This window comes from Salvelinus alpinus, chromosome 23, assembly GCF_045679555.1.
Source record: "Salvelinus alpinus chromosome 23, SLU_Salpinus.1, whole genome shotgun sequence".
Classification (NCBI taxonomy): Eukaryota; Metazoa; Chordata; class Actinopteri; order Salmoniformes; family Salmonidae; genus Salvelinus; species Salvelinus alpinus.
Window position 1 is genome coordinate 7,976,220 of NC_092108.1, and position 12,991 is coordinate 7,989,210.

Below are 12,991 nucleotides of genomic sequence, written 5' to 3' on the forward strand. Positions count from 1 at the left end.
GTGTGTGTGTGTGTGTGTGTGTGTGTGTGTGTGTTGGTGACACCAACTAATAGAGGTTATGACAACGTCGGTGATCCTTCAAATCCGTCACACGCCTTCCTCATCTCTTCCTGATTCAGCTCAGTCATGTACCGGCATACTGATCTATCTATTGTCAATCTGCATCTCCTCCAGAGACCAGCCCCCATGGCATCATCTCCTCCAGAGACCAGCCCCCATGGCATCATCTCCTCCAGAGACCAGCCCCCATGGCATCATCTCCTCCAGAGACCAGCCCCCATGGCATCATCTCCTCCAGAGACCAGCCCCCATGGCATCATCTCCTCCAGAGACCAGCCCCCATGGCATCATCTCCTCCAGAGACCAGCCCCCATGGCATCATCTCCTCCAGAGACCAGCCCCCATGGCATCATCTCCTCCAGAGACCAGCCCCCATGGCATCATCTCCTCCAGAGACCAGCCCCCATGGCATCATCTCCTCCAGAGACCAGCCCCCATGGCATCATCTCCCCCAGAGACCAACCTCTCAGCTAGCAGGATATTTATATCTTTCAACAGCCTCTGTCTGTCGAGGGATACTAGCTGGACATAGGGTAGCCTTTCAGGACCCTGACTCAACGTGCTATTAATGCAGTGTTCTGTGCTATTCAGCTACCCTCCGACATCTACCATCAGACAGCCATCGTCAGACAGCCATCATTACCACTAGAGATAGACTGAAACGCTACCTCCACTCCAGGAAGAGACAACTATTTCAATCAGAGGTCTGTAGTGCTCGTATGCAAATCAAGGCATTTACATTTTTTATTCAGGCAAAGTCGTCCATTGATACCAGGGGGCAAGGCTGGCCTGTACTTAATATAACACTACTCTCCTATACCAGGGGGCAAGGCTGGCCTGTACTTAATATAACACCACTCTCCTATACCAGGGGGCAAGGCTGGCCTGTACTTACAATAACACCACTCTCCTATACCAGGGGGCAAGGCTGGCCTGTACTTAATATAACACTACTCTCCTATACCAGGGGGCAAGGCTGGCCTGTACTTACAATAACACCACTCTCCTATACCAGGGGGCAAGGCTGGCCTGTACTTACAATAACACCACTCTCCTATACCAGGGGGCAAGGCTGGCCTGTACTTACAATAACACCACTCTCCTACATCTAGGGGGCAAGGCTGGCCTGTACTTACAATAACACCACTCTCCTATACCAGGGGGCAAGGCTGGCCTGTACTTAATATAACACTACTCTCCTACATCTAGGGGCAAGGCTGGCCTGTACTTACCATAACACCACTCTCCTATACCAGGGGGCAAGGCTGGCCTGTACTTACAATAACACCACTCTCCTATACCAGGGGGCAAGGCTGGCCTGTACTTACAATAACACCACTCTCCTACATCTAGGGGCAAGGCTGGCCTGTACTTACCATAACACCACTCTCCTATACCAGGGGGCAAGGCTGGCCTGTACTTAATATAACACTACTCTCCTACATCTAGGGGCAAGGCTGGCCTGTACTTACCATAACACCACTCTCCTATACCAGGGGGCAAGGCTGGCCTGTACTTAATATAACACTACTCTCCTACATCTAGGGGCAAGGCTGGCCTGTACTTAATATAACACTACTCTCCTATACCAGGGGGCAAGGCTGGCCTGTACTTACAATAACACCACTCTCCTATACCAGGGGGCAAGGCTGGCCTGTACTTACCATAACACCACTCTCCTATACCAGGGGGCAAGGCTGGCCTGTACTTACCATAACACCACTCTCCTACAGCTAGGGGCAAGGCTGGCCTGTACTTACAATAACACCACTCTCCTATACCAGGGGGCTAGGCTGGCCTGTACTTACAATAACACCACTCTCCTATACCAGGGGGCTAGGCTGGCCTGTCCTTACAATAACACCACTCTCCTATACCAGGGGGCTAGGCTGGCCTGTACTTACAATAACACCACTCTCCTATACCAGGGGGCTAGGCTGGCCTGTACTTACAATAACACCACTCTCCTATACCAGGGGGCAAGGCTGGCCTGTACTTACAATAACACCACTCTCCTATACCAGGGGGCAAGGCTGGCCTGTACTTACCATAACACCACTCTCCTATACCAGGGGGCAAGGCTGGCCTGTACTTACAATAACACCACTCTCCTATACCAGGGGGCAAGGCTGGCCTGTACTTACAATAACACTACTCTCCTACATCTAGGGGCAAGGCTGGCCTGTACTTAATATAACACCACTCTCCTATACCAGGGGGCAAGGCTGGCCTGTACTTACAATAACACCACTCTCCTATACCAGGGGGCAAGGCTGGCCTGTACTTACCATAACACTACTCTCCTACATCTAGGGGCAAGGCTGGCCTGTACTTACCATAACACCACTCTCCTATACCAGGGGGCAAGGCTGGCCTGTACTTAATATAACACTACTCTCCTACATCTAGGGGCAAGGCTGGCCTGTACTTACAATAACACCACTCTCCTATACCAGGGGGCAAGGCTGGCCTGTACTTACAATAACACCACTCTCTTATACCAGGGGGCTAGGCTGGCCTGTACTTACCATAACACCACTCTCCTATACCAGGGGGCAAGGCTGGCCTGTACTTACCATAACACCACTCTCCTATACCAGGGGGCAAGGCTGGCCTGTACTTACAATAACCCCACTCTCCTATACCAGGGGGCAAGGCTGGCCTGTACTTACAATAACACTACTCTCCTACAGCTAGGGGCAGAGACTGGCCTGTAATTAAAATAACACCACTCTCCTACAGCTAGGAGCAGAGACTGGCCTGTACTTACAATAACACCACTCTCCTACAGCTAGGAGCAGAGACTGGCCTGTAATTAAAATAACACTACTCTCCTACAGCTAGGAGCAGAGACTGGCCTGTACTTACAATAACACCACTCTCCTACAGCTAGGAGCAGAGACTGGCCTGTAATTAAAATAACACCACTCTCCTACAGCTAGGAGCAGAGACTGGCCTGTAATTAAAATAACACCACTCTCCTACAGCTAGGAGCAGAGACTGGCCTGTAATTAAAATAACACTACTCTCCTACAGCTAGGAGCAGAGACTGGCCTGTACTTACAATAACACCACTCTCCTACAGCTAGGAGCAGAGACTGGCCTGTAATTAAAATAACACTACTCTCCTACAGCTAGGAGCAGAGACTGGCCTGTACTTACAATATCACCACTCTCCTACAGCTAGGAGCAGAGACTGGCCTGTACTTACAATAACACCACTCTCCTACAGCTAGGAGCAGAGACTGGCCTGTAATTAAAATAACACTACTCTCCTACAGCTAGGAGCAGAGACTGGCCTGTACTTACAATATCACCACTCTCCTACAGCTAGGAGCAGAGACTGGCCTGTACTTACAATAACACCACTCTCCTACAGCTAGGAGCAGAGACTGGCCTGTAATTAAAATAACACCACTCTCCTACAGCTAAGGAGCAGAGACTGAGGAAGGAGTTTGGTCTCTAGTGATTATAAGAGGGTTTATATTTTAACTAAAAACGTGTGGAGAAGCTTATGCACAAGGTAGCTAGCTACTTGTCCAATCATCTGGATGTAGAGGATGAACTGATTGGGGAAAGCGTTGCAAGTTCATTTGTTTGAACAGGGAGATGGACACACTAACAGAAAACAGAGAATGGGCTGGACAGTGTGAAGACTGTGTGGACACATTGGCAGTGGTGGTAAAGGGGCAGAGTGGACAGGGCAGATGGAGAGGTCGAAGGTTAAGAGAGGTGGAACGAGAGAGAGAGGCTGACGGAGGTTGAGGTTGAAGTGACGGAGGGATGGAGTGATTTTTTTTAACACGTTTATTTCCCATCATCCTTACCTCTAATCGGTGTACCACCTAGTTGAAGGTAATTGGAACGCAAACGAGATTGGAGAGAGAGGGAGAGAGAGAGCGTTAGTAAAAAAGACAGAAAGAGAGGAGAGAAGGCAAATTAATGAAAGTAATACAGGGTTAAATAGATAACCTGCAGGTCTAGACGTTAGCGGAAATAATTCAGGTTAGTAAAATAATGAAAATCTACAGCAGAGTGATCGGAGAGGATAGAAGAGAGGAAGAGATGTAACCGTTGTGCGGGTGATGTAGTGGTACCAATAACAGTTTGTAGAGCTAACGCTAGGCCATGCTAGTAGCTAGCTAAATGACAGGTAGTGGTGGGTTAGCGTAAGGTCAATACCCAGCAGATATGCAGATCAGGAGATAGGTACAGATGTCAAGGCTAGGGTTAGAGATAGCAAGGCTTGTTAATGTGTGTGTGTGTGTGTGTGTGTGTGTGTGTGTGTGTGTGTGTGTGTGTGTGTGTGTGTGTGTGTGTGTGTGTGTGTGTGTGTGTGTGTGTGTGTGTGTGTGTGTGTGTGTGTGTGTGTGTGTGTGTGTGTGTGTGTGTGTGTGTGTTTGTGTGTGTGTGTGTGTGTGTGTGTGTGTGTGTGTGTTTGTGTGTGTGTGTGTGTTACCACTCATCAGCACTTTCCACTTTTTGGACCAAAAGTAGGGCAGTATGTAGGGAATAGGGTGCGATTTGGGACTGAGCCACAGAAAGACAGGACTCTGTGAAGAGAAAGGGCCTCTCACCTCAAATAAAATCAAATCAAATAATATTTATCGCATGCGCCGAATACAAGTGCATACTTTACCGTGAAATGTTTACTTTACGAGCCCTTCCTTGACAACGCAGTTAAAAAGTAAGACAAACCGTAACAGATAGATCCAAAAAGAAGATACTAAACGCAGTAAAATAACACAATACAATAACAATAAGGAGGCAATATACAAGGAGTACCACTAGTGAGTCAGTGTACTGGGGATACCAGGTAGTCGGGGTGATTGATTGAGGTAATATGTACATGTAGGTGAAAAGCAGAAAAGTCTGGGAAGCCACCTCCTCTGTGATTTCGGATCGCATCCCAAATGGTTCCCTATACCCTACACAACTCACTACATTTGATCAGAGCCCTATAGGTAGTAGAACACTATATAGGGAATAGCGTGCCATTTGGGACGCAGATAAATCTCCTCTAAATGAGGAGAATTAAAGAGCAACTCAAAGAGCCACTAATCGTTCTAACTCTCTCTCTCTCTCTCTCTACGTTCTGACAGACCCAGGGTCAGCCCTTAAATATGTTTATTTATCTAATCTTCTTAACGTTGGCCTCTCCCCAATCTGATCTGGGGTCGGGCTAAAGATGTTTATTTACCTAATCTTCTTAACTCTGGCCTCTCCCCAATCTGATCTGGGGTTAGGGCTAAAGCAATTTATTTATCCAGCCTTGGGAACAGAGAGAGCATAGGCACATCGATTTATTTCTTCAATGTGTGAGGCACTCCAGGCTGGATCTTGGCTGAGGCACTCCAGGCTGGATGTTGGCTGAGGCACTCCAGGCTGGATGTTGGCTGAGGCACTCCAGGCTGGATCTTGGCTGAGGCACTCCAGGCTGGATGTTGGCTGAGGCACTCCAGGCTGGATGTTGGCTGAGGCACTCCAGGCTGGATGTTGGCTGATGCACTCCAGGCTGGATGTTGGCTGAGGCACTCCAGGCTGGATGTTGGCTGAGGCACTCCAGGCTGGATCTTGGCTGAGGCACTCCAGGCTGGATGTTGGCTGATGCACTCCAGGCTGGATGTTGGCTGAGGCACTCCAGGCTGGATGTTGGCTAAGGCACTCCAGGCTAGATCTTGGCTGAGGCACTCCAGGCTGGATGTTGGCTGAGGCACTCCAGGCTGGATCTTGGCTGAGGCACTCCAGGCTGGATGTTGGCTGAGGCACTCCAGGCTGGATCTTGGCTGAGGCACTCCAGGCTGGATGTTGGCTGAGGCACTCCAGGCTGGATCTTGGCTGAGGCACTCCAGGCTGGATCTTGGCTGATGCACTCCAGGCTGGATGTTGGCTGAGGCACTCCAGGCTGGATGTTGGCTGAGGCACTCCAGGCTGGATCTTGGCTGAGGCACTCCAGGCTGGATGTTGGCTGATGCACTCCAGGCTGGATGTTGGCTGAGGCACTCCAGGCTGGATGTTGGCTAAGGCACTCCAGGCTGGATCTTGGCTGAGGCACTCCAGGCTGGATGTTGGCTGAGGCACTCCAGGCTGGATCTTGGCTGAGGCACTCCAGGCTGGATCTTGGCTGAGGCACTCCAGGCTGGATGTTGGCTGAGGCACTCCAGGCTGGATGTTGGCTGAGGCACTCCAGGCTGGATCTTGGCTGAGGCACTCCAGGCTGGAATTACTGTCTCCTCTAAGGATGCTAAACGGCACACTATTTACACTGTAGTGCACTACTTTTAATCAGAGCCCTATTAGGGAGCCATTTGAGATGTGTGCTAACGCTCTCTACTCCTGTTTCCCCCGCCGTCCTCCTGTTTCAGAAGGGCTCAGCTAAGCCCCTCTTGATGAAAAAGGGCAACTTCAATTATTTTATTTTCTGCACCGCTGGAGACCACTAATTCATTTTAGCATTTTGGTATGTGGAGTTTGTAGACGGTCCATTTTGGTATGTGGAGTTTGTAGACGGTCCATTTTGGTATGTGGAGTTTGTAGACGGTCCATTTTGGTATGTGGAGTTTGTAGACGGTCCATTTTGGTATGTGGAGTTTGTAGACGGTCCATTTTGGTATGTGGAGTTTGTAGACGGTCCATTTTGGTATGTGGAGTTTGTAGACGGTCCATTTTGGTATGTGGAGTTTGTAGACGGTCCATTTTGGTATGTGGAGTTTGTAGACGGTCCATTTTGGTATGTGGAGTTTGTAGACGGTCCATTTTGGTATGTGGAGTTTGTAGACGGTCCATTTTGGTATGTGGAGTTTGTAGACGGTCCATTTTGGTATGTGGAGTTTGTAGACGGTCCATTTTGGTATGTGGAGTTTGTAGACGGTCCATTTTGGTATGTGGAGTTTGTAGACGGTCCATTTTGGTATGTGGAGTTTGTAGACGGTCCATTTTGGTATGTGGAGTTTGTAGACGGTCCATTTTGGTATGTGGAGTTTGTAGACGGTCCATTTTGGTATGTGGAGTTTGTAGACGGTCCATTTTGGTATGTGGAGTTTGTAGACGGTCCATTTTGGTATGTGGAGTTTGTAGACGGTCCATTTTGGTATGTGGAGTTTGTAGACGGTCCATTTTGGTATGTGGAGTTTGTAGACGGTCCATTTTGGTATGTGGAGTTTGTAGACGGTCCATTTTGGTATGTGGAGTTTGTAGACGGTCCATTTTGGTATGTGGAGTTTGTAGACGGTCCATTTTGGTATGTGGAGTTTGTAGACGGTCCATTTTGGTATGTGGAGTTTGTAGACGGTCCATTTTGGTATGTGGAGTTTGTAGACGGTCCATTTTGGTATGTGGAGTTTGTAGACGGTCCATTTTGGTATGTGGAGTTTGTAGACGGTCCATTTTGGTATGTGGAGTTTGTAGACGGTCCATTTTGGTATGTGGAGTTTGTAGACGGTCCATTTTGGTATGTGGAGTTTGTAGACGGTCCATTTTGGTATGTGGAGTTTGTAGACGGTCCATTTTGGTATGTGGAGTTTGTAGACGGTCCATTTTGGTATGTGGAGTTTGTAGACGGTCCATTTTGGTATGTGGAGTTTGTAGACGGTCCATTTTGGTATGTGGAGTTTGTAGACGGTCCATTTTGGTATGTGGAGTTTGTAGACGGTCCATTTTGGTATGTGGAGTTTGTAGACGGTCCATTTTGGTATGTGGAGTTTGTAGACGGTCCATTTTGGTATGTGGAGTTTGTAGACGGTCCATTTTGGTATGTGGAGTTTGTAGACGGTCCATTTTGGTATGTGGAGTTTGTAGACGGTCCATTTTGGTATGTGGAGTTTGTAGACGGTCCATTTTGGTATGTGGAGTTTGTAGACGGTCCATTTTGGTATGTGGAGTTTGTAGACGGTCCATTTTGGTATGTGGAGTTTGTAGACGGTCCATTTTGGTATGTGGAGTTTGTAGACGGTCCATTTTGGTATGTGGAGTTTGTAGACGGTCCATTTTGGTATGTGGAGTTTGTAGACGGTCCATTTTGGTATGTGGAGTTTGTAGACGGTCCATTTTGGTATGTGGAGTTTGTAGACGGTCCATTTGGTATGTGGAGTTTGTAGACGGTCCATTTTGGTATGTGGAGTTTGTAGACGGTCCATTTGGTAATGTGTGTGGGCAGTTCAAAAATATTAAAATATGTACTGTTTTCCACTGAAAATAATATCTACCTGCTATATATATATATATATATATATATATATTGCAATGAGTGTTCAACATTGGCCTTCACTGAATGTTGTGCAGCACTGATACACACACTATAAGATGGACAGTTGTATCCTGTGTTTGTTACTAAGCAGGAATGGGTCTTCATTAAGTCTGTTACTAAGCAGGAATGGGTCTTCATTAAGTCTGTTACTAAGCAGGAATGGGTCTTCATTAAGTCTGTTACTAAGCAGGAATGGGTCTTCATTAAGTATGTTACTAAGCAGGAATGGGTCTTCGTTAAGTCTGTTACTAAGCAGGAATGGGTCTTCATTAAGTCTGTTACTAAGCAGGAATGGGTCTTCATTAAGTCTGTTACTAAGCAGGAATGAGTCTTCATTAAGTCTGTTACCAAGCAGGAATGAGTCTTCATTAAGTCTGTTACCAAGCAGGAATGGGTCTTCATTAAGTCTGTTACTAAGCAGGAATGGGTCTTCATTAAGTCTGTTACTAAGCAGTAATGGGTCTTCATTAAGTCTGTTACTAAGCAGGAATGAGTCTTCATTAAGTCTGTTACTAAGCAGGAATGGGTCTTCATTAAGTATGTTACTAAGCAGGAATGGGTCTTCATTAAGTCTGTTACTAAGCAGGAATGGGTCTTCATTAAGTCTGTTACCAAGCAGGAATGGGTCTTCATTAAGTCTGTTACTAAGCAGGAATGAGTCTTCATTAAGTCTGTTACTAAGCAGGAATGGGTCTTCATTAAGTCTGTTACTAAGCAGGAATGAGTCTTCATTAAGTCTGTTACTAAGCAGGAATGAGTCGTGGAACATTCTTACCTGAGCGGAGTTGTTTGATTCGTCCGTTGCTGCTGTTGATGTCTACAGGCAGGAAGTCTTTAAACCAGGTGATCTCTGGGTCAGGGTTGCCGCTGGCAGCACACAGCATGGTGGCCGTCCTGGTCTTCTCTACCACCTTCAGCTGGGGACCCATGTCTATGTTGGGGAACCCATGCGGGATCTGGTTCTCTGTAGAAGAGACAGGTAGGTATAGGATTAGTATGAATGATGGAATACAGCGGGACTTGATCAGGAAAACAAAGAAGAAGATACCATGGAACATCAGGAGCACTGGCACTTGTCCAAGCCCGTTGAGAGAACCTTCACATTTCCACCCAAAAATGTAATTAGATGAGAATATAAATAAATGAATATGTACAGTCCCATAAGGACGTGACTTCACATAACAACATAAACTGTGAAGTTCATAGCATGTACTAACCAGAGAGAGAGAGAGAGAGAGAGAGAGAGAGAGAGAGAGAAAGAGAGAGAGAAAGAGAGAGAGAAAGAGAGAGAGAGAGCAGCGAGAGAGAGAGAGAGAGAGAGAAAGAGAGAGAGCAGCAAGAGAGAGCAGCGAGAGAGAGAGAGAGAGAGAGAGAGAGAGAGAGAGAGAGAGAGAGAGAGAGAGAGAGAGAGAGAGAGAGAGGAAGAGAGAGAGAGAGAGGGCGTGTCACGGTCGTCATAATGAGGAGACCAAGGCGCAGCGTGGTAAGCGAACATAACTCTTTAATAAAAGAGAGAACACTGAACAGAACAGAACTAAACAAAACAACAAAACGAACCGTGAAGCAATATGGCTAGTGCAGAACAGGCAACTAAACATAGAATAACAACCCACAAAATACCCAAGGAAAATGGCTACCTAAATATGGTCCCCAATCAGAGACAGCGATAAACATCTGCCTCTGATTGAGAACCAATCCAGGCAACCATAGACATATAAACACCTAGACTAGAAAAACCCCTAGACATACAAAAACCCCCTAGACATACAAAAACTAAACAAACCACCCTTGTCACACCCTGACCTAAACAAAATAATAAAGAAAACAAAGATAACTAAGGTCATGGCGTGACAGGGCGAGAGAGAGAGAGACAGAAACAGAGAGAAAGAGGAAGAGTGAGAGAGAGAGAGAGAGACATAGAGAAGGAGTGAGAGTGAGAGTGAGAGAGAGAGAGAGAGAGAGAGAGAGAGAGAGAGAGAGAGAGAGAGAGAGAGAGAGAAAGAGGAAGAGGAAGAGTGAGAGAGTGAGTGAGAGAGAGAGAGAGAGAAGCCTAGCTCTAAACAGCCTGAGGAGAACGAAGCCTACATTATAGACACCCAAAACTCCACCCAGCAAGACAAACATCAATAATGTAGCCCATCACAACATTAGGAACATGAGGTAGAGCAGAGCCATGACAAATGCCTCGCTCCAGTGACAAATTCATTCTGCAGAGAGATCATTTGGGATTTTAGATTGATGATTTTATGATTTATGATTTTCACTCGTTTTATTCCTTGAATGTCTTTTACTGATGACTTGACTGTGTTGCTATTGGCCTAAAGCGTAGGAAAGAGTATTATTTGAAAACGAGAAGATACAAAGTCTTTAAGATGACTGATTATTTGGTTCCTCTACTCAAGTGTGGAATTCTACGCTTTTAAATCAATGACCAGGAGTGTGCAAGTGAACACCGCCGGAAAAGGGTGAAGAATTGGCACATAACTCTTTCACTGTTGTGTTCTTTTATCTGCCTCTTCATATACTGATGGTCTCCTGAGAAAAACATCCAGCAGCTCTATTCTCGTGGTGGTACTGAACAGTAGCTCTATTCTCGTGGTAGTACTGAACAGTAGCTCTATTCTCGTGGTGGTACTGAACAGTAGTTCTATTCTTGTGGTGGTACTGAACAGTAGCTCTATTCTCGTGGTAGTACTGAACAGTAGCTCTATTCTCGTGGTGGTACTGAACAGTAGCTCTATTCTTGTGGTGGTACTGAACAGTAGCTCTATTCTTGTGGTGGTACTGAACAGTAGTTCTATTCTTGTGGTGGTACTGAACAGTAGCTCTATTCTCGTGGTGGTACTGAACAGTAGCTCTATTCTTGTGGTGGTACTGAACAGTAGTTCTATTCTTGTGGTGGTACTGAACAGTAGCTCTATTCTCGTGGTGGTACTGAACAGTAGCTCTATTCTCGTGGTGGTACTGAACAGTAGCTCTATTCTCGTGGTGGTACTGAACAGTAGCTCTATTCTCGTGGTGGTACTGAACAGTAGCTCTATTCTCGTGGTGGTACTGAACAGTAGCTCTATTCTCGTGGTGGTACTGAACAGTAGCTCTATTCTTGTGGTGGTACTGAACAGTAGCTCTATTCTCGTGGTGGTACTGAACAGTAGCTCTATTCTCGTGGTAGTACTGAACAGTAGCTCTATTCTCGTGGTGGTACTGAACAGTAGCTCTATTCTCGTGGTGGTACTGAACAGTAGCTCTATTCTCGTGGTGGTACTGAACAGTAGCTCTATTCTCGTGGTGGTACTGAACAGTAGCTCTATTCTCGTGGTGGTACTGAACAGTAGCTCTATTCTCGTGGTAGTACTGAACAGTAGCTCTATTCTCGTGGTGGTACTGAACAGTAGCTCTATTCTCGTGGTAGTACTGAACAGTAGCTCTATTCTCGTGGTGGTACTGAACAGTAGCTCTATTCTCGTGGTGGTACTGAACAGTAGCTCTATTCTCGTGGTGGTACTGAACAGTAGCTCTATTCTCGTGGTAGTACTGAACAGTAGCTCTATTCTCGTGGTGGTACTGAACAGTAGCTCTATTCTCGTGGTGGTACTGAACAGTAGCTCTATTCTCGTGGTGGTACTGAACAGTAGCTCTATTCTCGTGGTGGTACTGAACAGTAGCTCTATTCTCGTGGTGGTACTGAACAGTAGCTCTATTCTCGTGGTGGTACTGAACAGTAGCTCTATTCTCGTGGTGGTACTGAACAGTAGCTCTATTCTCGTGGTAGTACTGAACAGTAGCTCTATTCTCGTGGTGGTACTGAACAGTAGCTCTATTCTCGTGGTAGTACTGAACAGTAGCTCTATTCTCGTGGTGGTACTGAACAGTAGCTCTATTCTCGTGGTGGTACTGAACAGTAGCTCTATTCTCGTGGTGGTACTGAACAGTAGCTCTATTCTCGTGGTAGTACTGAACAGTAGCTCTATTCTCGTGGTGGTACTGAACAGTAGCTCTATTCTCGTGGTGGTACTGAACAGTAGCTCTATTCTCGTGGTGGTACTGAACAGTAGCTCTATTCTCGTGGTGGTACTGAACAGTAGCTCTATTCTCGTGGTGGTACTGAACAGTAGCTCTATTCTCGTGGTGGTACTGAACAGTAGCTCTATTCTCGTGGTGGTACTGAACAGTAGCTCTATTCTCGTGGTGGTACTGAACAGTAGCTCTATTCTCGTGGTGGTACTGAACAGTAGCTCTATTCTCGTGGTGGTACTGAACAGTAGCTCTATTCTCGTGGTGGTACTGAACAGTAGCTCTATTCTCGTGGTAGTACTGAACAGTAGCTCTATTCTCGTGGTGGTACTGAACAGTAGCTCTATTCTCGTGGTGGTACTGAACAGTAGCTCTATTCTTGTGGTGGTACTGAACAGTAGCTCTATTCTTGTGGTGGTACTGAACAGTAGCTCTATTCTCGTGGTAGTACTGAACAGTAGCTCTATTCTCGTGGTGGTACTGAACAGTAGCTCTATTCTCGTGGTGGTACTGAACAGTAGCTCTATTCTCGTGGTAGTACTGAACAGTAGCTCTATTCTTGTGGTGGTACTGAACAGTAGCTCTATTCTTGTGGTGGTACTGAACAGTAGCTCTATTCTCGTGGTAGTACTGAACAGTAGCTCTATTCTTGTGGTGGTACTGAACAGTAGC

General features: G+C 46.5%; 1 protein-coding gene across 20 annotated transcripts in view; it reads right to left on the reverse strand.

Annotated features, from left to right (window-relative positions):
- Positions 1-12,991, reverse strand: part of LOC139550147 (receptor-type tyrosine-protein phosphatase F) — a 498,277-nt gene that overhangs the window by 177,962 nt on the left and 307,324 nt on the right. For 12 of the 20 annotated variants that reach the window (XM_071360808.1, XM_071360818.1, XM_071360816.1 and 9 more), the window contains 2 exons: positions 9,081-9,269; positions 3,888-3,905 (listed from right to left, as the gene is read on the reverse strand). In XM_071360808.1, the coding sequence (XP_071216909.1) occupies positions 3,888-3,905; positions 9,081-9,269 (207 nt within the window). The remainder of the gene's footprint in view (positions 1-3,887; positions 3,906-9,080; positions 9,270-12,991) is intronic. The other 8 variants (XM_071360817.1, XM_071360813.1, XM_071360810.1 and 5 more) reach the window with 1 other exon arrangement.